At 51.6% G+C, this 26,029-nt stretch overlaps 8 protein-coding genes across 8 annotated transcripts; 7 read left to right on the top strand and 1 right to left on the bottom strand.

Moving 5' to 3' along the window:
• Positions 1-1,749: 1,749 nt before the first annotated feature.
• Positions 1,750-2,643, top strand: Z519_08484 (uncharacterized protein; the record flags this gene model as incomplete). Its single annotated transcript, XM_016766212.1, has 2 exons — positions 1,750-2,138; positions 2,190-2,643. 2 exons carry the CDS (start codon positions 1,750-1,752, stop codon positions 2,641-2,643), a joined length of 843 nt encoding a protein of 280 aa, XP_016617370.1.
• Positions 2,644-2,910: 267 nt separating this feature from the next.
• Z519_08483 (uncharacterized protein) lies at positions 2,911-10,311 on the top strand (the record flags this gene model as incomplete). Its single annotated transcript, XM_016766211.1, has 1 exon — positions 2,911-10,311. The coding sequence occupies one exon, from the start codon at positions 2,911-2,913 to the stop codon at positions 10,309-10,311; it is 7,401 nt and encodes a 2,466-aa protein (XP_016617369.1).
• Positions 10,312-11,390: 1,079 nt separating this feature from the next.
• On the top strand, positions 11,391-12,629 carry Z519_08482 (uncharacterized protein; the record flags this gene model as incomplete). Its single annotated transcript, XM_016766210.1, has 2 exons — positions 11,391-11,951; positions 12,000-12,629. 2 exons carry the CDS (start codon positions 11,391-11,393, stop codon positions 12,627-12,629), a joined length of 1,191 nt encoding a protein of 396 aa, XP_016617368.1.
• Positions 12,630-13,677: 1,048 nt separating this feature from the next.
• On the top strand, positions 13,678-14,070 carry Z519_08481 (uncharacterized protein; the record flags this gene model as incomplete). Its single annotated transcript, XM_016766209.1, has 1 exon — positions 13,678-14,070. One exon carries the CDS (start codon positions 13,678-13,680, stop codon positions 14,068-14,070), a length of 393 nt encoding a protein of 130 aa, XP_016617367.1.
• A 1,442-nt stretch (positions 14,071-15,512) lies between these two features.
• Z519_08480 (uncharacterized protein) lies at positions 15,513-16,289 on the top strand (the record flags this gene model as incomplete). Its single annotated transcript, XM_016766208.1, has 1 exon — positions 15,513-16,289. One exon carries the CDS (start codon positions 15,513-15,515, stop codon positions 16,287-16,289), a length of 777 nt encoding a protein of 258 aa, XP_016617366.1.
• A 1,138-nt stretch (positions 16,290-17,427) lies between these two features.
• Z519_08479 (uncharacterized protein) lies at positions 17,428-18,528 on the bottom strand (the record flags this gene model as incomplete). The annotated part of the gene is made up of 1 exon (XM_016766207.1): positions 17,428-18,528. One exon carries the CDS (start codon positions 18,526-18,528, stop codon positions 17,428-17,430), a length of 1,101 nt encoding a protein of 366 aa, XP_016617365.1.
• Positions 18,529-21,368: 2,840 nt separating this feature from the next.
• Positions 21,369-22,688, top strand: Z519_08478 (uncharacterized protein; the record flags this gene model as incomplete). The annotated part of the gene is made up of 2 exons (XM_016766206.1): positions 21,369-22,370; positions 22,422-22,688. 2 exons carry the CDS (start codon positions 21,369-21,371, stop codon positions 22,686-22,688), a joined length of 1,269 nt encoding a protein of 422 aa, XP_016617364.1.
• Positions 22,689-24,000: 1,312 nt separating this feature from the next.
• Positions 24,001-25,656, top strand: Z519_08477 (uncharacterized protein; the record flags this gene model as incomplete). Its single annotated transcript, XM_016766205.1, has 4 exons — positions 24,001-24,775; positions 24,854-24,971; positions 25,043-25,144; positions 25,212-25,656. 4 exons carry the CDS (start codon positions 24,001-24,003, stop codon positions 25,654-25,656), a joined length of 1,440 nt encoding a protein of 479 aa, XP_016617363.1.
• Between the last annotated feature and the right edge of the window lie 373 nt (positions 25,657-26,029).

The following is a 26,029-nucleotide window of genomic DNA, read 5'->3' as shown; positions in this document are numbered from 1 at the left end:
TGATATCGCTGCCTTTCAAGTAACATCTCGCCGGGCTCGTCTTACACTGGGAGGGTGTCGCTTGGTGGTAGTCCTCGTCAGACACCTCTCATGCCACATAATCGTAGTAAACGACAATCCCCTTCTCTGTTGTCCATTAGTATTATTAAGCTGCAGCGATTATCAAGGAACCTGCCTTTCCGTTCCACGGGTGTTTTTTTTTTCTCTTTTCCGGGAGGCCGCGGATTCTGACAGGTGGTTTCTGCGTCCCGCTACGTGCCTTGCTGCTCTCTCGAGCGTTCGCTAGACTTCCGCTAATAATCGAATGGCGTCTACCTGGTAGATACAAGGATGAAAAATTCCAACAGACAGCCAGAATAAGGGTCCACGAATAAGCAAGAGGAGATTTCGTGGAGCGATCAAGATATTTCCTAATGATGCCTGCCTAAATATCCTATTCCCATAGCCCAATCACTTCGCAGTGGCAGCGTCCTCGCTATCTCGCTTGTCTTCACAGATCCATTTGCGTCCACACCAGGCCTTTGCTCTTCGACTTATACGCTGAGGCCTAGCTTTTCGAGCCGTATCCAACGCCGAGAAATGCCTCCGCTCCCTTTCCTCCCGCGGGGTACCCGGGTGATATCTTCGAACCACACAGTTCTTGACGTTGAACAGAAGAGAAAATTTGGCGGCTGTTACGTACCATACCGCAACGCCAGAGCAGAAGTGTCTTAACGCTGCAGAGAGGACGACAGGACCTTTCTTGAGATATGTCACCTGACCTGAAATATGCTTGACTCGGATATCAACCAGGGAGCGCCACAAGACTGACGAGACAAGACTCAGGCGAGACCGCAGATGTCGAGCCAGTAGAAAATTGTTCCCCAAATCAACCAAGGCCATCTTTGCAACCTCTGCCTTTGGATCATTCGTGAAGGCACCCTGAGGGTAGAGTGACCTACGACTCTAAACCTTCTACGAGGTACCGGGTAGTCAGACCACGTTCTGAGCGCTTGGTTTGTGCTCGGGCTTATCCGGCGCCTCAGAAACACATTTGTCGCAATTCTCCCTCTGTGGAACTTCACCATGCTGGAAAGTCGCAATTGATTAAGGAGCTTGGACATCGTGCAATAACGGCCAAAATCGACCGAATCTTTTGAACACCTCCATTTCGTTCCCTTTACGAGGTGCGCTACTTAACGGTCTAATTATCTAAGGGGGGTGAAACGAACCCATTTGATTCGGATCCTGCCAATCCGGATGTCCCTACGCTGTCAGGGGTCTCATTCTTTCAACGGCCCCCAAACTCGGATCTCCCAACGGCTGGTTTAATAATTCGACGTGGCTAATGGCAGCGATTTTCGCAGATCGTGCGGCATTCGGGTCTCAACCAGTGCCGAAAGTAGCTGGCCGCCTTAAAGCTCGACTCCTTTTATTGTCTTTCTGCCTTGCACCCCCCGCGACACGTTTGGCCCCTGTCAATGGAAGGTCCGGACGAGAAGGACATGTGATTTCTACGTTATGGAAATGGAACGGTAAGTGCAGGAACTCTGTCGCACAGGGGCAAAGGCTAGCCTCGTATCTCGTGAACTGGGATGTCTGCCTTTTTGCCTGGCAAGATGTCCTTCAATACTTCTGCGGTTAGGCAAAAGTTGGGCGCCCCTTTCCTTTCCCTGGAGTTTCTAGGAACACTCTGTAGTCTCTATCCCTTGAACGAAAAATACACCATTCACGCGTCTAACAAGCCACATTTGTGCCGCTACTGGCAAAATGTCGCACAGAAATGTGCCGGCGGCCATCTATTCCTCTGATGCAGCCCGCGATTCCACAACGACTTCGAGTGCGACGACAGAAAAATATCCAGCAAACAACTCAATGTATCAACCGTTTCCTGAGGTCGTGACCCAGCCACCTTCTCAACCTCTGCAGTCTCACCAGCAGCCAGGGCCTGTCTACCATCAACAGCAATATCAATATACAAATGGCTATGCAACAGAAGCAAGCCAGCCACCGACACGTCCTCTCAAGCCCAATCCCTGGGACTTGTCGCCGCTTGCATTCGGACTATTGATCGCAGCAATTACCGCTCTGGTGGTAGGTGGAGTGGTGGGTGGTGGTGTTGCGGGAGCGTTATCGGGACACGACTCGAGTTCATCAAGGTAAGGACAACCTCGACCGTGTAGGTAATCAATATGCTGAATATATCCAAGTACACGTGTGTCAACGGCGACTGTCACTTCAGGCGCAACAGCAACAGCAACACAGTCATTATCATCAACTACCACCTCCTCCGGCCTCCCCTCCCCATCATCGCTAGAAAATTTCGTCGTCCCTGAGCCCTACTACGTCGATACGTTGCAAAACCCCGGCTGTGCAGACAGCAACTCGCGTATCGACGTTCAACACGACGCCTCTTTCGATATCTTTTGCGGTCTCGACATGATAAACCATGTTGCCGATGAAAACAACCCTGACTTGCAGGTTGCTGATGTTGTGGGGCTGTTCGCTTATAGCCTTACCGACTGTCTGTATGCTTGCTCGAACGCGATATATTTCAGACAGTTGTACGGTCAAGATAGCGCAAGCGGAAACATGCAGACGTGTGCCGGGGTTACCTGGGATTATCAGATGGCATCTAGCAACTCTTCGAATTATGCCAATTGAGTTGTAACTATCACCGGTGACAACCTATGGAGGTGGTCACTGCCGATGTCACTGCCTTTGTTATGTCACTGCCTTTGTTGTGTCACGCCGGCGACGCGTGGGTAGCACGTGAGAGCCTTTTTACATAAAGGCTTCTCGAACCTCTGTAGTCACTTAGATAATTAATCAATCATCTATCTCTCCTTCAGAGGTTCCTACTGGTTATGAGTTCCTTTCTTGGGTTCTCTTTGAAGTGGTGAGGTAGTCAAGAGAACGGCGAACGCCAAAATGCCTGCCAAAACCCTCACCATCGGAGGGGGCAGCATCAGCGTCCAAGTTCTTGAAGGTTCATCAACTTACCTGACGTGGAACCAAGACATCAAGTCTGCGTGCACGCGTCAGAAGATCTGGAAGTTGGTCACGGGTGAAGAGAAAGTCCTGGAGAAGCCAGAACGACCACCTGCCGGCTCGAAGGTTGAAGATCGCGAAACGTACAAATGGGACAGGGAGGATTTTGAGAAACAACAGGAACAAATCAAAGACGCCCTTGAAATCCTGACCGAATCCGTCCATGCCTCCATTCGCGCCAGCATTCTCGACTTCAACACTCCGAAAGAGATCTTCGATCATCTGAAAGCGCAATATGAGCCCAACAAATCTCGCAGCCTCATCACCGCGCTCAATCAGATGGAAGGCATCAGCTGGAAGGCAAACACCAACATCACCACTCTTACCAATCTCCTCCGGCAAGCGAAGATAAATATCGAGGCTGCTGACGGTAAATACGACAACGCGCTGATGATCGCAAAACTCTCTCGCACTCTTCCGAAAGAATATGACGACTTCATCTCCCGCAACATCGATCTTACCGCAACCATGCCTACCTTCGACGCCCTCATCACAGACCTCATCTCGTATGAGGCTCGTTTTGTTCATCGCCATAAGTCAACCACTCAAGAAGCCGAGGGTAAAGAGGATGGCAAGAAGGACAAAAAGAAGAAGAGTGATCGACCTCGCTGTGATAAACCCCCTGGCTGCGGCCTCTATGGTCACACCAACAATGAATGTCGCAAGCTCCATCCTGAGCTCGGTCCCATTCCCAGCAAGAAGGACGGTACCAACGACAAGAAGGCCGAGTCGAACAACGGTAAAGACAACAATAAGTCCGGCCAGCACTCGCAGTCTGGTCAAGCAAAGCCGAAGGTTGTTCAAGAGCTTGGTGCCATGGTCTATGTCGACGAACAACACCTCCAGCGTCAACTCGCTGACACGAAGAAGTATCATTCTGAGAACGCCCTGAGTACGTCATCTTCCCCAGCCTCGACACCACCCAAAACCCATGCTGATGTCTCCCTCCAGATCGTCCAATTTAGGCGCAAAGGAAAGCTCAGTAATGAGGAAACGGGTGGTGGACCACGAGGACTGGATGGCGGAAAGGGGCAGGTGGATTACCACAGCGCACCTATGGCGCGTTCTCAGAATAGCTTCCGTAATGCAAACACCACAACGATAGTGTTTCACAACTACTTCTCTCCCTTATCCTCTGTATCCTTGGAGTCATCGCCCGGGTCCGCCAGAACGAAGCGTCGTAACGCTAATCGTCGACGAGCCAAAGGGGGTAGGAAGACTGAATCCGAGGCAATCATCGCCCGCACCGAACCGAAAGTTTGCGGCTCAGTGTATGGCACATATGTCCTTGTTACAGGAGTTGTCAGCACTTTCCTCTGTATCGTCCTGGCAACGGGCTGGTACACCCACGCCATGGTAATTGTCGGAACCCTTGTCCTCCTCGGCCGGGAGCGACAAAAGACCATCTCTCGGCAGGCGGAAGAGGATACCCAAGAGGCGATACATATCCTGCGCTCAATGAACCATACCATTGAAGACTCTCTGCGCCTGCCACGTCGTACTCGTCGAACCGATCGCGGCAACATAAACGGGCTGTTCGATCAGAATCGGTCAGCACCTGCAGTCTCCGTTTTGGGGGAGACCCAGCAGACCTCGCAGTACGCCGCCACCGAAACCGATACGAGAAGGAACAGTTGGCTCCTCGACTCCGGTGCCAGTGTACACATCGTCAACAGCCTCGACTTTGTTGTGAAGTCGCGACCATTTAGTCTCGAGGTTGGGACAGCAGACGGGGAAGGGTCGATGCAGGTCCTAGGGGAGATGACAGTTAAACTGCCACTTATATCTCCTGATGGGGAGCGTCAGACGAACCTCACCATCAAAGAATGTCTCTTCATCCCATCGAGTAGATGCAATCTCTTATCGCTGTCAAAGCTCGCTGAATCGGAGCTGAACCTCACCGGTGTCTGGAATCGCTCTCATATCACGATCGAATATGATGTCGACGGTGATAGGCAGATCATCGGAGTGGCTGACATTCAGGACAAACTGCCCATCCTGCGCCTGTATCGTGAGGAAAGCCTGATCAAACCCGACATGGAGAATTTAGCTCTCAACATCGATTTCAAAGATCCTGTGTGGTCATGGCACTCACGTCTAGGTCACCCCAGTATCGAAGTCATGCGCTATCTTCCGGACACTGTCGACGGCCTCAACATCACCAAGGCGCAGATAAACGCGAAGAGAGGCGCGATCTGCCCGATCTGCGCCATCACCAAAGCCACGGTTCGGATACCAAGAGATCCAGCTCGACGACGTGGCACTCGTCCAGGGGAGATAATGCACTCAGACTCATGGGGCCCATACCCAGTTGTGGGTGTTCAAGGAGTCCGGTTCGCATTGTTCCTCATTGATGACTTTAGTCGGTACACCTGGGTAATCTTTGCCCCCGATAAGGAAGGTATGGCGGACCGCCTGATTCTTCTCCTTCGCGAGGTACAAAATGTCCATCAATTTAAGCTCGGAACTATCCGATTGGATCAAGAGGTTGGTCGTGTGGAGAAGTTCAAGTTGTGGGCAGCGAAACATGGAGTTCATATCGACGACACCGTACCATACCAACATTATCAGAACGGTGTTGCGGAAAGAAACAACCGTACGGTTGCAACCACGACCAATACTCTCATCCTACCAGCCAACTACAATCATGTTATCATTCGAGCGCTTGAGGGGAGACAACGGGAGATTCTTGCCAATACAAGTCTTCCGGAGACACTATGGCCATACGCAATGCGGCACGCCGTATGGGTGAAGAATCGCTTACCGACTCGGGCTAATAAGGATCGCCTCACGCCATGGAAGATGCTCAAGGATCAATCGCCTGACGTCACCCATGAGAAAACCTGGGGTAGTCGCGTATACCTCACGAGACCTCACGAACAACGTCTCAGGACAAGACAACCAAAACTAAGCCCACGGGCTGACCCTGGACACTTCATCGGCTTCGAAAGCGAAGCAATCTTGTACGTGTACGACCTCGAGAAAAAGAAGGTTATTCGATGTGGTACCGACATACGTGTTGCCGAGCGAGAAGGCTTACATTTCGCTCACGACGAGCCCAGCTTAAAGGATCGTCTTCCGGAGTGGAATGTACCCACTGGGGATGATGACCAAGTCAGCGACGAACACGAAGATTCTGGAGATGACGCCGGTGTCGAAGATGAAGCGATCAACGAAGCCGATGACGATGCAGCTTCTGACCGTGTCCCCTGTTGCGATGACGATGCAGCCTCCGACCGTGTCCCCTATTGCGAGGACGATACAGCTCCTAACTCTGTCTCTCACCGCGAGGATGATGGAGCGTCTGCTCGCGTCCCGCATTGCGAGAATGAGGGAGTTTCCGGCAATATTGATTGGCGACCTACCGATGAGCAAGACACCCTTAATCCTCCGAACTTGCCAACCGCGGACGACACGTCGAACATCCCCGAGATTGACTCTCTCTCCATACGAGACAAGGACGCTCAAATGGATAACGCGGATCGGCGAATAAGTCAACGTGAAAGTGAGACCGATTCAGAGGAGGAAGCTCGACGTCAACAGGCCATGTGGGAGATCACGGACGCAGAATACGGCTTTAATGATTACGATTATGACGACTTCGGTAGTGGCGCCTACTACGTCGCTATGCTGGCGGATAAGATTTCTCGCTACAAACCAAAAGAAGACTGGGGTGAGCGACAGCGAGCGGCGCCGACCCAAGACCGCATTGTGAACTGCGAAGATTGTGGTAAACCGTGTACTATGCACGGGAGTTTCGTCACCGAGAAGGGGCGACTATGTTTGGCATGCGCCTCGCTGATTCCGGATCCAAAAGTGTGCTCCAGATGTCAGATGAATTTCAAGAACTATTGCCACTCTCAGATCGGTAAGGTCTGTCAATCGTGCTCAGTTAAACTCATGGAGGATGACGATAGCGATGTCACGAGATGTGACCAATGCTTCAAGCTGGCCAAACGCGTTCTTCCTACACAGCATGGCCACCTTTGTTCCAGCTGCGCTCGAAAGATTCCCAACCCCTCTACTTGCCCGGTATGTGGCAAGGGTGCTTCAAAGTGGCACCACTCGCTGGGAGGCAAGATATGTGGTCCTTGTTACAAGGTTGCGCAGAGAAAGGCCGAAAGACGGAAAGTCGAATGTACCGAATGCTATCATATGGGTCGTGAATGCGACTATAACGTCCCGTGTTCCAACTGTGTCACGCACGGAAAGAGATGCTTCGGCCTTCAGAAAAAGAACGGGAAACCTCCACAACGATACATCGATAAATGTTTCAGCTGCGCAACACGTAATATTCTTTGTAGCGGCAAAAGACCGTGTGGCTCCGACCTGTGCAAGAAGTGGGCTGGAAAATGTATCTACTGGAAGGGCGACGGCTGGGAGACACTTGAACCCTGCATGTCATGCCAGAAAGCAGGGGGTCCCGGTTTCAAATGTGATGGCGGACGACCATGCGGGCAATGCAAGCAGGGCGCCTTGAAATGGTGCTATGAAGTTGACGTTCCCAATATCGTGCTGAGATGTTTCCCCATTACGGAGAAAGGTCTGGAGATCATACGTCGCGCCACTGAGAAGTGCCGATCGTGTACCGCCGACAGCAAAGGTTTCCAGTGCTCTGGAAGAGACGGATATGCACCCTGCGTACAATGCGTCAAAAATAATCACGTTCTTTACTGCTCGTGGGGCGATGGGGAGAGCCTGGTTAAGATTCCTACTAAACCATGGTCAATTTCATCATCTATCAACTCGGACGGCGAAGAAACAACACACAAAGAACTTGACCCGATCATATCCAAATGGTCCGCCTTCGAGGTTGAGAAAGCCTTTCGACATGGGGGTATGTTTCAGGATCGTGAAGCGTCCCAGGATCAGATGAAACGTGTGAAAGCTCGGAAGGAATCAGAATTTTACGCTGCCAACTCAGACGAAGAAGCCACAGACCTCACGGTGCCTGGAAATCAGCAACCCAGCAGCACATCCATCTTCGTTGTACCCACCACTAGCGCGATCACGGAAGCTGAACAGGAATTTGTCTCCTTATTTCCCAACGGCTATGAAATTATACCTACCAGTGCGGAAGACTTACAATGCGCTCTTTACGCTATCGCGGAATCGCTCAAAAGCATGAAAGACCGAGGAATGGATGTCCCAATACCTACGATTGACGAACTCATCCTAGTGTCAGAAGATGCGTATGTGAAGGCAGAGTTCGACGCATTCTTAGTCAATGGTACAGAGGCGAATCGAAACCATTGGAGCGCCGACCAGGCCGGCGCTATAGCAAATTATTGGGCAAAGGCATGGCACGGAGTGGAAATACGGGTCGGCTGCGTTCAGCCCGGCCGTAAGCCCATGCTCACGCCTTATCAGACTGGTGATGATAATAGGCGGCCGATCACCGTCTTTATCTACAACAATGCTAGGCAAGGGAGATACTCATCGGCTGAAGATCCAGCTCATTTCTCCGGTCTGCGCCCGAAGCAAACCCGCAAGCATAGCTTGGGTGACACGTACGAGACACCCAGTGCACCTAACGACAAAGACGACAACGGTGACAGCGACTTGGGGGAGCAGGAAGATGATATCCTGGGCATAAAGATTAGAGACACCACCGAGTCTTCGAGGAAGAAGATCCGATCCTGGGGCTTCGTCGGGCATACAGGCACGTTGAGCGATAGCCGGCAGCTGGCATTGATGCCCGAACCCACCTCATACAAAGCAGCTATGAATGGACCAGAGAAGACCCAATGGATGACGGCGATGAAGGCTGAATACAATGGCCTTGAAGACAACGGTACCTGGACGATCGTCACCTGGCCCGCGGGAGTGAAGCCGATCACGACTAAGTGGGTTTACAAGCGTAAGCTTGATGCTTGTGGAGCAATCGCTAGATACAAGGCTAGGCTGTGTGCACGAGGCTTTCAGCAGATCCTAGGCATCGATTTCCACGAATCATACGCGCCTGTCTCGAAGCATACTTCCTACCGAATACTGTTCACTTTGTCCGTATCCCTCGGCTGGTTTATTCATCAGGTCGATATCATCCAAGCATTTCTGAACAGCCTACTGCGAGAGTGTGTCTATATTCGGGCACCAACTGGTTTTCCTTTGAAGAAAGGTCAACTTCTGCGCCTGAATAAAGCGCTTTATGGTCTCAAACAGGCAGCGCGAGAATGGTATTTAACCTTGAGCTCCGCACTCACCAAACAAGGGTGGCGAGTATCAAGATATGACGACTGCATCTTCATTCATGAAGACCTCAAGCTGTACAAGTCAATCTGGGTCGATGATATTGCCATCTTTGGGAAGGATCGGAGCTCCATCGAACAGAAGAAGCTTGATTTGAGCTCCGTGTTCAAACTGACGGACGAGGGCGAATGTCGGTACTATCTCGGAATGAATATTACTCGCAGGGGTAATTACATTCACATGACGCAGGAGACTTACTTTACTCAGGCCTTGAAGGTCTACGGATTATGGGACATCCCTGGCAAATCATCGCCGCTCAACCCAAAGATACGACTTGCAAAGAGTGGCATTGCTGAGGCCTCGGAGACATTTCCGCCGCGAGAATACTCCTTACCTGAGTGCGACCCAAAGTTCAAAACACTCTTTCAGTCAAAAGTCGGGAAGCTCAACTTCCCTGCAAACATCACTCGACCAGATCTGGCATTCCCGGTTGGCTACGTGGCTAGATATAGTGCGAATCCGACTCAAGAGCATATGGATGCCGTCGATCATATCTTTGCATACGTCAAAAATACGATTAGTCTGGGTCTCAAGATACAGCTTTCAACTACAGCACTCACGCTAGAAGGCTATGTTGACAGCGATTTCGCGGGATGTGTCGACACGAGGAAATCAACAACGGGCTGGATATTCTTTCTGGGAGGCAGCGCAATCTCGTGGAAATCGAAACGTCAGACAATCACGACGACATCCACCTGCGAAGCGGAGTATGTTGCTCTGGATAACGCCGCAAAAGAGGCGATATATCTGAAAAACTTCATCAACGATCTCAAAGTGGAGGGACTCTCAGTGTTTGAAAAAGTACGAATTCATATCGACAACGATTCTGCTAATGCAGTCGCCAACAATCCTGGCAACTCCAATCGGCTCAAACACCTCGAAGTCAGTTACCATTTTGTTAGGGAAAAGATTCAACAGGGAGAAATCGAACTCGTGCGAGTCCCATCGTCGGAAAACATCGCTGACATGCTGACGAAGCCGTTGAATGGAACGGTGATTCAGTATCTCAGGGAGAAGGCTGGTCTCTACTGAAATTGTTAGATGCTTCGTGCTCGGACTGGAAGCATGAGTGGTGGTATTTCAGTACGCTGTGACAACCAAAGGCTTTTGACGGCCGAAGGTCTTTGACCTTCGGCCGAGGGGAGAGTTGTAACTATCACCGGTGACAACCTATGGAGGTGGTCACTGCCGATGTCACTGCCTTTGTTATGTCACTGCCTTTGTTGTGTCACGCCGGCGACGCGTGGGTAGCACGTGAGAGCCTTTTTACATAAAGGCTTCTCGAACCTCTGTAGTCACTTAGATAATTAATCAATCATCTATCTCTCCTTCAGAGGTTCCTACTAATTGCTGGCTGAAAAACGGAACATCAAATGGAATTCAATGCAATACATGCATCAGCGCAAAGCTGGTTTCGTGATTCTGAACGAGAAGGGCATGTCATGGAATGGAAATCCTTAAATTTTTCTGACATGCTGAATACTTGAGATATGTTGATTCAACCTTCTCTGCATATATATATCAACCCCATGTGACTCGGCCACTTCATTTCCTGTGGGACTGGAAAGCAGGACTCTAGGATGCTGTCTCTGCTTGCTGACTATACTATAAGTAGAGCCATGACGTCTTGTGCCCTTGTTTCTTGACTGCACCGGGGATCCGCGGGTAGCAATAACTGGTATGATACCCTTGTAGGATATGACTAATACCATCAAACTGTCTCAGCTAGCCCTGTCGAACAACATCAGTTCTACAAAGTTATATCAATTGTCCAAGTTCCAACTCCGGATCTGGCCAATAGAAGAGTAGAAACATCGCGTTTGTAACTTGCCTCGTTGCCCCCCTTCATGTCGACCGAGTCAGGTAACATCACGTGAAAAGACACCATGACTCGCGATCTTGGCGTCCGACGACATTCCACTGGCATGTTGTCCCTTGTCGCTGTCGCCATCGCCATCTGTTTGTCTTGGAATTTATAAATTCTGGATTGAGTTTGATCATATTAAGCTTCTCTCTATCTAATTTGGCAAGTGTTCGTCCTGCTGCGGTCCAAAAACTCTACCAAGCAAAACTCTACCAAACGTGTACTATCCTCAGGTAGTGCTACAATCATGAGTGACTACGGAGAGGAAGCACCACCCCCCAACGCCGAGGGCCTCGACCGACCGGACGAACACGAAGACGAGCTGGACGACCTGCATGATGAATTTCAAGATCCTCAACCAGAACACGATGCCGACACTCGTCCCAACCCAGCCGATGATTCTGACGATGAATCGCTGCTCTCTGAAGTCGATGAAGCCCAATTCGCTGATTTCGACCCCAAGGCTGTCGAAGTTGCCCCCGATTTCGACACACTGACCAAATCCATCAAGGTGAAGAAGAGAAAAAGAGCCGAGGGTGAGGAACTCGCACCGAAGAAGAAGAAAGAGCGCAGAAGGGAGAAAAAACCACGACGAGCAGAGAGTGAGGCTTTTTCAGGTGGCGATGAGGTCGAGGGCAAGAGATCGCGCAGATCAAAGGCGGCCGATGGTGAAAGTCAACGGCGCGAGCGTGTGGAAATCAATGAAGAGGACCTGACACCTGAGGAGCGCAGAAGACGGGCGTTGGATAGAGCAATGGACGCTGCGGTCAAGAGGTCATCAGGCAAGAGAATGAGAAAGGGCGAAATTGTGAGTTCCCGGGAACAATTTCCCAACATCCAAACTAATAGAGTCCAGGACCTCGAGCAAGCCGCAGACGCAGAGATCGAGGACCTGCGTAATAGGATGATAACAGCAGCGGAAATGGACGGAGAACTAGTTCGACAAGGGTTGCCTGCCTCTCAGAAACTCAAGATGTTACCCGAGGTGGTGAGCCTGCTAAACCGGAACACCTATGTGCAATCTATTCTCGACCCGGAGATGAACCTGCTTGAGGCAGTACGATTCTTCTTGGAACCTTTGACCGACGGCAGTCTACCGGCATACAACATCCAGCGAGAGCTGTTCGCAGCCCTTGCCAAGTTGCAGATGAACAAAGAGACCTTGATCTCTTCCGGCATCGGCAAAGTTATCCTGTTTTATCGCAAATCCAAGAGGGCCGAACCAGCAATCAAGCGACAGGCCACCAAGCTCATGGAGGAGTGGTCACGGCCCATCCTGGGTAAAAGCGACGACCACACAAAGAAAGTCTGGCAAACGGCGGATTATGATCCCAATAAGAAGCGGGAAGCCGTTCCGGCTGCTATTCCCAAGGCGAAAACAAATATTGCACCTGGCGAGAGAGTCAGCAACAGGGCAAGAGTTCAGACAAGTAACTTGAGATTTAACATTGTACCGCAGGTCTCATCTACTATTGCCCATCGGTAGCAAAGGGCGCTGGAGGAACTGGCAGTCTCGGGTTTCAGGTTCGGGTGCGTGGTGGCGATTTGGGCAGACACCACACACCCACTCATTTTGTGTCCAATCTACCCATCTCAGGCTTGTCTGCGGTCCACAGCGATGAAGATGGCCGAAGACTTCGCCTAGCACCTGTCTGCTCACAGTGGTGTTTATACTGCTAGTCCCTGAATGCAATGTTACTGCGTATTGCGTATTGCGCATTTGTGGTCTTCTCTTGGGCAGCATATCATATCATAACATATCATCGCCTCGTTCTCCTTCTCTCCCTGCTGCCCACGGCCATTCGATATTAGAGACACCGACGCTTAGTTCAGATTGCGACGGCTGGATCTCTTGTAGATTGGTTCTCCGCGCCATGCTCCGTTACGTACGGGCCCTGCGCGCCGTTCCTTTACACGACGACTAAGCGCCTGCCTTGGCGATTCATTCGACAGCGTTGCGATGATGTGATCGTAACCGTAACGCTTGCAAATGCGACGTCGCTGTCCCACCTCCTACTCTGATTTGGCGTATATCTCAGCTTCCACTCACTCTCAAATCCCACCGATCACGTGCGACATCCCCCCGCTTCTTCGAGTCGCGACAAGTTCCCCAAGGCAAGATGTTACCAAGAACTCCTCTGAAGATACCTGCTCTGCGTGTCAAGCTGTTCAAAAAGCAGGATGACAAACAGTCACCTACCTCATCATCCTCTCCGCCATCACCAGCCAACAACGCACTGCCTACCTCTTCCTCTCCGAGCAGACCTCCCCCCGAGGCGCAAATCACCGGCCCCTAAAAACAACAACCTCGAATCTGGGTCAGTGGGAGAGAGACCCTTATTGTCAATTCCTTTCGCAAGGTCGATTCGTCCATCTGACCTGCTTAACCCTGCTACGCCCTCGGCAGCTGCGACAACTGTCCCGGATAAGTATTCGTCCTCGACCGCGATGGTAATAGCGTTCTCTGCAGTCGGGCCATTTCACCTACCACCGTTGCAAACACGGTTAAATTCGACGCAGTCGCACTTGAAGAAATGGAGTCGGTCAACCCTGTTCATTACGACAGTCCGAACATCTTCCTCGTCTTATGGTGCATCGCAAAGCGTTGTACACCAAAGAAGGCAGACAACCACACCAGCGGAGAAAAAACCATGTACCACCTCGTCCCAAAGAACGGCAATGACCGTTACAGACTGTCCCCTTCTGGCAAGATGATAGTTGAGGTTCGTTTCCGGCCGGGCGGCTGGGCTTGGTACTTGCATCGACGGAGCGGCATCGATGGAACAATAATCAAGCTGAAAGCGCTCGTCATCGGGGCCGAGGTCCTTCACACGAAGAGAGTCTACCATGTCAGCGTTGTGCACCTCGATTGCGACAGAATCCTGGTCTCCCATGAGCGGTTGGAAGAGGTGGTTCAGTGGCATTGACACCAGATGGCACTTGGGAGTTTGCGGGTGCACTGGTCAGTCCATCGGTGGGTGTTTGCCGGGCCCTATTTCTTTTCGGCAGAGTAGATAATAGGACAGAAGAGCACCTCTGTTGCAAACGGAAGAATCTCGAACACTGCTGGAGGCCACATATCCCGCGTACGATTCTCTATTCCGAGGCGACCTTGAGCGTATCCATGTACAAGTAAACTCCTGTGGCAAGGGTCTCAGTGGTCGCCGAAGACGCGGTTCAAGTCTCCTGACATTATATGTTCAGAGACATTATTTTTGCTCTAAGGGATCTGAAGATCGCCCCTAGGTGTGGGATAGTCGCCGAAAACAAAGAACCTTCTCTTTCTGGAATGACCAAGGGCGGCGAGTCACGCCATTATTGCAGGAAAGAATCCCAGTGAGGGCTGGGCAGAAGGGGCTTTACATAGGCCCGAGGGTATCCCGACCCTTCCGTGGGGATACTAAAACAGCGCATTTCTTGCATTTTATGACAATCCCCCTTTTGCCCGGTAAAACGTTGATCTCACGTTCGTCATACTTGTACATCATATCCTGTAGAGGGGGACATGGGCGGCGAGTTCCGGGGAGTCAACCAGCAATTCGTTCTGGACGAGATGGACGGGCCAAGGACTGACATGATGGTCCCGGCGGAAAGAGACAGGGGCGTGGATGGGGCCAGTGGCTGGTGAGGAAAGTACTGCGCGAGGCGTTATTCGTGGGGAGGGAAGCCCCAAGGGCATGAATGGACGGGCAGGGGAGAAGTGAGAAGTGAGAAGTGAGTGAGGAGTGGCCGTGGAAACAACCGGCATTCACAGACGAACAATCGCGTGATGTCATCGGGGTCCAGACAAGTGCAGAAACAGGCGTTGAAGCCCGTTTCGTCCATTTTGCTGCTCTAGGCAAGTCGCTCCGTGCGGTACATATTCAGCAACTGCGCTTCATTCGGAGTAGGTTGTCTCATTTTTGCTTCATTTACTTCTTCTTGTCCCTCACACTGAGAGGGAGCGAAAAACAAACGCAATATCCGAGACAACTCCTCAACATTCTTTTCGCTGCCACCTACCGAGTACTTTGTCCAGCAATAGGACGAGTTTCCAGAAGAAATTGGCTCAACGCAGGCTGACTGATGCCGCACTGGTAGCCTGCTTATTCATTTACCAGACCCAGGAGCTGTTGTGAACGAATCACACATCGGTAAATCACTTCCGGCTTCTTTGCTGCTCAGTGGGGTTTTGCTAGCTTCACCACACGAAACTGAACTTGTTCAGAGTATATAGCATTGATCCTTTCGCCGCCTCAGTCGCACCTGCATTCTCACTTTTGTCATCGCAGCCACGTATCATATAAAGGCCACGCCGCCGCCGCACCGTTCCCCTCACCTGTCTATACACTATACCCACCTCACTACTTGACATCATACCACCACCACCATGAAGCTCCTCACCAAGGAACAAGAAGCAGAACACTACCGCCAGACCCTCATCGGTGGCACCATCGGCGGTCTCGCCGGTCTCGCCGTAGGTTTCGTCGGTGTGGCCTACGCTCATCGACGTTACCACTTCTTCCGGAACCTCACGCTTCCTCTCAAAGCATTTCTCGTTACATCTGCCGGCACCTTCGCCGGTATTGTCAATGCAGACCACTACTCCCGTGCCTACGAGGCCTCTCAGAACCCCCAAGAGGTCGCTTACCGCCAGCGCCAGTCCGAACAGGCGACCTTGGAGAAAGCAAACAAGACATGGACCGAGCGAGCAATGGACTTTGGTCGAAAAGAACGGTACAAGATTGTTTTCGGATCATGGGTTGGCTCCATGTTTGCCGCCTTTGCCCTGGTTAACAGAAACAAATACCTCACCGGCCAGCAAAAGATCGTGCAGGCAAGAGTTTACGCCCAATTCCTCACGGTTGGCGTCTTGATCGCAACCGCCGCTTTCGAAATCGCGGATCAGAGAAGCGGACAGAGCAGGTGGGAGACAGTCAGATATATCGATCCCACTGATCCTGAACACAAGCGCATGTTGGAGAAGCAGGTCGAGAGAGATACTTCAAGCCAGGGAACCGGCAGCGGAAACGATGATCTGTGGAAGGAGATGGTCGAGCAGGAAGAACAACGATTGAAGGCCAGGGAGGAGTATGAGAAAGAGCATCACAAGAGGCACAAGAACGGCAACGGCAAGAAGAAGCTTGAGCAAGAGCACAAGGAATAGATCGAGAAAGCCACCCAACTTTCAGCAACCTCCTCGAACAGAAAGCGACATTCCATGGAAACACCAGCTTTCGAGCTGCTGAACTTCCAAAAGACCCATCACGTCTGCCAGCCGGCCAGTCAGCCGTGATCTTGCAACACCTGACAACTGTCCCATTTGTGTACATTACTACAACCCTACCAACATCAACCACTCCGACGACGACAATGGATTCTCACAGCGATAGATCTCTCAATCCTTAATCCCTACATGGAGCTCACGAGGTCCTCTACGTCGCACACCTACATCCCATTTGATGAAAGAGTTTGGGCATTTGACGGAGTAAACGGAGTACGAAAGAGCGGCGTCAAAAAAGAGGAGCCGGCGTTGAGATGTGAGTGGATCAGGATCTATCACCACAGGGCGAAAACGATATTGTTCTTGTTTCCCAAGTCTTCCGACTGTGTCTGAGAGCGAGCCAAATACTCCGTCTATATTATATACAACAGTGCACATGCTATACTACTTGCTCTAATGCAGGGGGAAAAAATGAAGTAGACCGCAATGTCTGTGGTTCATTAAAATCATGATTAGCAGGGGCAAAGCCTTGCAGGACCGGGCAATAATAATTATATACAGATATTCACATCTAACAACAGCGCCGGGAACGCCGTCGCTTTGCCCTGATGCGTGCCTCAAACTGTGCTTGCTCTAGCCTCGCCTCCACCCCGAATGGATACGCCTTCTAACACATCTACATGTACGTGTAACGTTTCGAATTGTCAATGTCGCATTGCCCCACAAAGAGCTCCAGGCCCAGACCTAAACCTCGACCTAACCACAGATCGGGGCCACGACCCAGATTGAGAGGGAGACAGACTCAGTCCCCAGAAATTGGACAATCAGTCAGCCATTCTCGGGTCAAGTTCCAGCCAGTCAAGCCAAGTCAAGCACTGGCCAGTCGGGGCAAGACAAGTCAACATCTGGGGACTTTTGGAATCCGCACGATCCTCACCTCGTCCGCGACACGCCCGCACAGTCCGGGGCAGGGGTGTGCAACGTTGTCGGATCTTACATTCAATCAATCCATGCCCCAATTTTCATAGTCTCCAGCCCAGCCTCGAAACATGAACCTGCCGGCGCTGAGAGGATGAGGATGCTATCCCTTGACGAACTCGTGCATCAGCTCCTTGTCCAGCGACAGCCAGTTCTGCGCGACCTGCAGCCCACGGATCCGCTCCATCTCGATCCGGTGCCAGGACCACTCGCTCTCGCCTGCGCGGGCCGTGAGCGACGCGAGGGGCTCCGAGGAGGACGAGATGGTTGCCGCGCCGGTCATTGCCGCTGCCGTCTCGAGCTTTGCCACGATGATGTCCGCGTTTTGCAGCGTTTTGGATGCTGGGACCGGCGCTGCAAAAGGACCTTCTTGAGGTGTGGGTATTAGGGATGGTTCAGAGGATGGGTTGGCTGTGGTTGTGATGGTCAAGTTTTCGGTGTCGGTGGGAGGAAGGCCCTGTGGCGGTGTCGTTGGAGGCACCGACTCTTCTGATGATGACTCCCTCGTCCCGGGCTTGTCTTGTTGGTCTGCGCCGACGTTGCAGTTCGCCGGCCTGCGTGGCAGCCATCCCGCAGCGACAAAGCATCGTTCTGGAGAAACGGTAAATTTGCCCTTCTTCACCACGTACTTGCTCAGCGCCGAAGCCAGGAGGACTTCGTGTTGGCCCCTCCGCGACGCAGGCCGGACGAACCAACTCCCCACCACAATCCACTTATTGTCCCACGCAAGTATCCTCGAGCGAACCTCGTAACGCTCGTACGGCTTGATCTCCTTGTGGAAGGACGTGTGGACGCTGCCCAAGATGACGCTCAGGGGACCCCGGTGGCCCTCGCGCTCGAGGTCCTTATTCCCTTGTTTCAAGCCCGGGACCAGGAGCTTCGTCATGAGCACGGTCCGGCTCTCGTCCAGGTCGACGAAGTAGGTGCTGTTCGATTTGTGCAGGTTGTAGTCTGTCTCGAGGAGCGGGGAGCGGGTGAATATGGACACGGGCTGGAAAAGAGGGTGTACCGACAAAGAGGAACCTGACTGCCATTTCAAGCTGCGCTGCACCCGCGCATGTGTGTACCAGTTCGTGAACATGCGGTAGAACAGGCGCGCGTGCCAGGCTAAAGGCAGCGACTTGAGATTAACCAGGGCGAAAAGGACCGCGAGCGTGCGCCATGAGAGCAGAGACGAAAGAGACGGCATGGCAATTGCAGGCATGATGGAAACGGAAAAGTCGTGAGAGCGAGGGTAAAAAAGGACTGTGGTGTACGCTTATATCCCTATATTGACATTATGAACCAAGGCGAATCTTGTGCAACGGTCTTAAAGAAAGCCTCTGTGCGTACCGTGTTTGTGTTCTATAGTACGAGGTAACGAGGGTAGATTGGAGTCGCAAGAAGACAGGAATACCCCAAGTAGATCGATGCAGCGGAAAAACTATATTCCGTGACACCAGCTCTGAAGTTGGTTGATGAGATCCCAAGAGATACCTACAGAGTAACTCGTATGTCAAGAAGAGATGCTGAACTGTACGTAGATACCTATACTCAACTAACAAAAAAGGTGATTATGCCCATTGTAAATGATGCCTGTCGCCACAAGTGACAGTGCCGAGCTCATTGCCCTACGTGGAATCCATGTGCATTGTCCCGCTTGTTGAATGACAACTTGGATCTTCACTGAATGACAATATCACCACCACACGTGACATGACACGTGACACAATTTGCAACTCAGCTCCTCGACTTTTTGTCTTGGGTTGATGTTGCTGCCTTGTGGGGGCCACCTTTCCTCAGGACGTAATCACTCCTGGGCAATCCTATCGTCGTCCTACTTGGTAGGTAGGATGTGAGAACTCGAATGCAGGGTCAAAGTCGGATCTGACTCGTACCATGAGAGGTTGCCTCATGCTGTCTTTCTGCCTTCACTAGATGTCCAAAGCCTCGAACTGCTCTACCACAAACCAGTTCATTAACTCAACCTCGTCTCATGGCGACTGAACAAGGGTACTCCGCAATTTAGCCGTGATCTGGTTGTCATTTCCCTGCTTTTGGGCTTCTTCGTTCTCCATCTTTCAAAACGTGCCCTTGGCGGTTGCGCGTCCTGAAGTTTACAGGTAGAATCTGGTTGGTAAAGGGGCGAAGACGTTTGCGGGTCGCCGTCAAGGTGAGGAACTCTCCTTGGTACTTAGGTTTTGCCTAGGCCCGCTCGAAAGGAGAAGTCATCCTTGACAAGCTGAAGGAACTTCTCAAGGCTGCGTGCGCAGAAGCCTGGGTGGTTGCACAGACCAGAGGTGGCGACATATACCTATGGAGCCCTTGACCTGACCACGTCCAAGACAAACAACATTCCACCCACGATGTCTCATACAAGACACTCTAGACAGGACTCTCGCTCAGGAGACCGCACCCGAGACCTTGCGCGGTTATGTCAAAGGCGAAGCTGGATCCAAGCAAAAGCCACTCGGACATGCTCTGTACGGCAACTGCGCCTCTGGACCTGGGACAAGCTCTTCCAGCCACAGCCTTTGACCCGAGCTACCTCGTACCTGACGCAACGTTCCGAGGTGGTGGGGAGGTATTTTAGGGAATGTTGGGAGGGCGAGAACCCAGGCGCTCCGTTGCTTGTTCCGAGAATGGAGCTGACGGTGACAAGCTGGCGGTTGCTAGCAGCCTTCTCGCCTTTAACGGGCGTTTCAAGCTGCTCGCCATGGAGAAGCTCCTAGCCAATCAAAGCGATAGAGAGTCGGATCTATGCAGCGCGCGCTAACTATTTCTAGCCTAGATGCTCACCATTACGCGGCTAACGATTGGCTGCAGTCGACCGCACATTTTCACCCCCTGATCATTCCATCTCATCACTCTCTTTCCATCCTTTCTGTCCTTTCTTCTCCCCATGACCTCTTGACCTCTCCACAGCCGCCCCGATGGGCTGCTTCAGCCTCCTGAGATCTGCTCAGGGGATCCCTCCAAAATGGACTGGTTTGATGTTCTCCTGCGTCATCCCGAGCTACTTACGATCAAGCCTTGTTCGTTCTCCTATTATCGCACACCACCGATCTACGGGGTACCTCGGACCAATCTCCTATTCTGCAGCTTGTGCTCCCCGAACTCTGGTCCCGTATTCGTTCAGCTCTTACTACCTCTAGCTCTCAGTTTTGCAGCAAATCACGTATGTACTGGGTATATCAGAGCTCTCTTTCAACGCAACGAGCTGTAAAACCAGTCCAGAAATCTATTTTCTGGCCGGAGCGGCCGGGGCTCTGACCGGGCTCTGTGCTTTGCGCACGAGCTTGCACTTCAGAACGATCACCTTGGTCGTTAGTTTGCCACACGCGAAGGATAGAACGCGTACGTGCCAATAGAATGCGATGTTTCACATACCCCTTGCTCACCACTGAGCCAACCAGCATGGCCAGCATGACCGGGGTACAACTTTAACATCTAGGGGGCATTTGCCGACTTCCATTATTCAAAATCTATATAGAAGCCTGCCAAGTCGCTTCGTCCCATCTCGACTTTCTCCAGAGCTTCTTCTCACCTCGTTCATTTTGTCTCAACTGTGGCAGGCTAGTCCTACATTCCTTTGACCTTCCTCTCTTTATTCTGCCCGGCGCAGACCATACATTCTTTTGCCTATCAGTTGACTTAGCAAGTCAGCGGCCATTCCTTTGTCAGTGACAAAAAGGTATGGCACTTCCATTCACTTCTTTTGCTCTCAGATGCTTTGTTTTCAGCATGTCATTGTCACATGCAGGCAGTGGTCATCGTTGCTGGCCGGACTGCTTTGTTCGGCATCACAGGCTGTTGCAGATTATTGTCGGGAATCACTGCCATTGTGTGTGCTGCATTGTTGGAAGTCTCCTATTGTCCGACTGCTTTGCCAAACCGTTTTGATATTTAAACCTCCAAATTATTATTCTCACCTTCAAGTTCACCATCACACCGCAAACAACGACTGACAAAGTGTATCAGTGCGATCCGGCCATTGCTCTGCCCAACACATTCATTTCCATCTCCAAACTCAACCGAAAAAAAAACATCATCCCGACGTCCAATATGGTGGTTTTTTTCAAATCCGTGGCACTGGCTGCACTTACCTTCCTAGCTACAGTGGGAGATGCTCACATGATTATGAAGACTCCTGTCCCATACGGCAAATCAACCCTTAACAACTCACCACTCGTCGCCGACGGATCTGATTTCCCTTGCAAACAGCGTTCTGGTGTCTATGATGCTGAGGGGGCTAGCAATGTCGCAGCTATCGGTGAACCACAAACTCTGAGCTTCATCGGCAGTGCTACTCATGGCGGCGGATCCTGTCAAGTCAGCCTTACTACCGATCTCCAGCCTTCGAAAAACTCCAAGTGGATGGTCATCAAGTCTATTGAAGGCGGCTGTCCAGCTTCGGCACCTGGCAATATTGGTGACGATCCTAATGGCTCTGGCGCCTCGACATTCCAGTTCTCCGTTCCTGAGGGCATCGCTCCTGGCGAGTACACCATGGCGTGGACTTGGTTCAACAAGGTTGGGAACCGCGAAATGTACATGAACTGCGCCCCCTTCACTGTCACTTCCGCCAAGAAAAAGCGCTATATGCCAGCTCCAAAGGCTTCCAAGCGACAGACGTCGTTCCCGGACATGTTTGTAGCCAATTTGGCAGCCATAAACACCTGCACAACCCCCGAGAGCTTCGATTATGTCTTCCCCAATCCAGGCGCTGATGTACAATCTGCGGGTTCGGGACCGTACACCACACTGTCTTGCGGTTCCAATGGTAACAACGCCCCTCAACAACCCACCGGATCTATTCCTGTCGTCTCTGGCACTGCCACCGCAGCTCCTACCAGCTATGCTGCTGGCCCTCCATCTTCTGCACCGGCATTCGCTAGTGGCAATGCTGGGCAATATACGGCGAGCCCTCCGGCCAGCGCGGTTCCTGGCAACTTCGCTAGCGGTGCATCTTCGGTACCTACCTCCGCCGTCGTCCCCTCTTCCACTGTCACTGACCTTCCTCAGGTCGTCCCCACCACAATCCCAGCAGGTGCCGGCTCCAGCATCGTACGTGTTTCCACCACTTTACCACCCTCGACTATTACTAACACTCAACAGGCTCCTTCTAACACTGCTGCAGCAACTGCTCTTGCAGCGACTCCAACTAGCAGCTCTTCTGCAGCATCGAACAGCTCCGCTGCCGGTGCGCTGACTGGTCCATGCTCTAATGAAGGGTTCTGGAATTGTATCGACGGAAACAGCTTCCAGCGCTGCGCCTCCGGGAGCTGGAGCGCAGTCATCCCCATGAACGGCATGAAGTGCTCCCCAGGAATATCATCTGATTTCTCCATGACTGCAGCCAACGCAAAGCGCTGGGAAGCGTAAATCCATTGTTGACCTGCTCGCTTGTAATCCATGCATTTCCATCATCGTTTTCGGTCCATGTACAACATCCGATCGGTCAAACCGATCGTCGGCGGCATGTCTCGCGAATCAGAATTTGTTTTGGGAGGGGGCTTGTTTGAGTGACAGGTCTCTGAGGATATTCAACTTGTCCTCGCCATCACTCAATTTTTACACGACTTCATGAAATATCTTCAGCATCCTCACTTCTATGATACGAGATGACACTTCACCAACGCGGACCAATCTAACGGCAAATCTTGCATCAGCGAAAAGGCGTTTGATTCGGTTGTCACGTTTTCTTCACTAGGTTAGCGGACTTAAAATATCCTAGAAAGTAGAGAATGATAAGAGGTTGCAAAACCGAATTGAAGTTCCGGAATTGCCCATATTAAATTCTGTGCCGTACTAAAATAAAAAGTCTTGCTGATAGAACACCTTGTCTCAGTATTCGACTGCCGACGATTCATTGAGCGTTTCAGTAGAAAATTCTATGCCAGAAACTCCGTCCCCCTTACACTCTGCCCTTCATGGGAAGCATCCCAATGTCATTGTTGTTAAGTCTGGTGGGACTCGGAAGTTTTAGGACCGCATTTGCCAGCGAGGCTGGGCGGCTCAGGGGTGAGGCTGTGGTGGCTGAGCCATTGCAAGAGGTCAATCAATAATGCCAGCTCATCTTGGGTTTTCAAGGAGCTGACCGTAAGTATCAACTGAACCTGCTCCCTTTCCTTATCGACGTCCAAGTCCTTCAAGGATCGCAGTACCCTACTGTCTACCTCACGTCTATCTCCGCTCATCTGGATCAAGACTCGAAGAGAGGGTGCGCACGTGGGCTTCGCCAGCTCGCCTATTGCCGTGAAGAATAGCACCACATCGGCACGGCTTCCGAACACAATGGACGAAGGACGCTTGCAGCCGTCCTTACTTTCCTTATGCACATTATTGTGCTGGAGATTTGGGGAGCTCTCTGCTCTTCCTGATGTGCGCACCACACTTTTCACCAAATATCGGTTTCCTCGCAAAGTCTTGATGGCCAATTATCTTTTTCTTGATTCTCACGTGTGTGGTCTAGTTTGTCAAGCAGCTCTGGACAAGAAGTCCCTTTACCAGCTCGCAGTGTCCGGCTGAAGCTCATGCGAAGCGTTCTAGCGATCTAAGCCGAGGGATGTTTCGAGCTCATTGCTTTTGCGTCCATTGTGAAGCTTTTCTTGTCTCTACATTAATCTTTGTCCCTCTTCCCCGAGCAAAAGGTGGGTCTTTCAACTCTTTTCTTTGTCGCTGATACCTATCAGCTATGGCGATGGTCAAGATTGTACTCACCACGGTTGTTGGGGCCTTGGGGGCTCTCGCAGCTTCGCGGCCGTACTCATCGGCCTACCTCGAGAAACAGTTTTCCCAAACCTTCACAGACTCCTACAACATTCTCAAATATGTCGGCGGTATTGGTCCTTACTCAGACCGTATGGGCTACGGGATCGACCCCAATCCTCCTCTGGGTTGTACTGTTGATCAGGTCATTATGCTAATGCGTCACGGGGAGCGGTACCCCGACGCCACGACATATGGGAGACTTGAAGCCGTTCTCAAAAAGCTGTACTCGACGGGTATTTCTCAATGGTCGGGCGACCTTGCTTTCCTGAACGACTGGACCTTCTATATCAGCGACCCAGGTTACCTGGAACAGGAGACATTCTCGGGTCCGTATTCAGGACTCTTACATGCCTTAAGACAAGGCTCCGAGTATCGTGCTCGCTATGGCCACCTTTGGGACGGAGACTCGGTTGTCCCCATTTTTGCAAGCGACTACGAGCGTGTCATCGAGACGGCGAGATATTTCGGTATGGGGTTCTTCGGATATAACTACTCTACCAATGCCGCAATAAACGTGATTTCCGAGAATGCAACGCGGGGAGCAAACAGTTTGACTCCTAGCTGCCCTGCCGATACAAGCTTACTCGCGTGCTTTTATGCTTCAAGAAGCCTGCCTCAATTCAACGTGGCTGCGGCGAGATTGAATTCTCAGAATCCAGGCCTGAATCTGAATTCCAGCGACATCGTGACGCTGATGAGTGAGAACCCTCCTTTCCGACTTGCAGGTCATGTATACAAGGAAGGAAAGCTACTGACTTGGCATCCACTGACTACAGGCATGGCTCCCTACGAGCTTCAAGCTCGTTCATATTCGCCATGGGTGGATGCATTCACACTTGACGAATGGGTGGCATTCGGTTACATTCAAGACCTGACTTACTACTATTGCTCAGGGTACGCCCAAGAATCCGGGGAAACTTACCATCCTCTTCGAGGACTGCACTGACCTTCAAATCCCCGCTTAGTCCAGGGGATCCATACGAGGTCGCTGTCGGCCAAGTCTTTGCAAATGCGTCCCTTGCACTTCTTGAAGCCGGTCCAAGCCACGGAACTATGTGGTGGAATTTGTCAGTACAGATCCTATTCCCCCTGTGCAGAGCTCTAACTTAACGCCTTCTTCTTTGACTTCCACAGCGCCCACGACGCCAACATCACTCCCGTCGTCGCGGCATTGGGTCTGGACGTGCCCTCATCACCTTTGCCAAACGAGACAATCCCGTTTCCGAACCCTTACAGATCGACTGACATCGTCCCCATGGGCGGCCATCTCGTCCTGGAACGCCTGTCGTGCAATGCCACCGCGGCTCCAACCCCATCCGGCGTCTACGTCCGAGCCCTGATCAACGAGGCGGTGGTTCCCTGGCTCACATGTCAATCCGGACCTGGCTACTCCTGTCCGCTGGGCGATTACAGCGCTATGATCGCTCGCGGGCCGAACTTTGTGCAGATGTGCAACGTCTCCGCGCTGGGCTATCCCGAGTATCTCGACTTCTGGTGGGATTTTAACACCACGACAGAGCTGAATTTCCAGAACGGCAGCATTCCCTGGCAGCAGACGTATACGCGCGTCAACGGATGATGATGGCGGTGATGATGGAGGATCAATGTCGGACCTAGGAGAGGTCCAGAAAACGAGGTGTCGTATATAGATACTGTACAGATATAGACATCCGGAGTAATGCTCAAAGAAAAGAACGTCATCTCATCTGGCAGTCTTCTGAAACGGAGGTCATCCATTCATCCACCGGCTTCTCTGTCCTCCCTTGGGTATCTAAACAGCCCATGTCTTCTAGGAAGGCCTGAACATGGCTCGCACGGCGTACAGCGTACAGCATACATCGCACCAACGCCGAAACCCCTCTATATATATATATATATACATATTTACCTACATACATAGTGCGGTGCACGGGAACGTTGAAAGGTATCGTCGGGGCGTTTTCAACCTATAC

This window comes from Cladophialophora bantiana (assembly GCF_000835475.1).
Source record: "Cladophialophora bantiana CBS 173.52 unplaced genomic scaffold supercont1.13, whole genome shotgun sequence".
Lineage (NCBI taxonomy): Eukaryota > Fungi > Ascomycota > Eurotiomycetes > Chaetothyriales > Herpotrichiellaceae > Cladophialophora > Cladophialophora bantiana.
The sequence above is the reverse complement of the archived record's forward strand: the minus strand, read 5'-3'. Positions and strand labels throughout refer to the sequence as shown.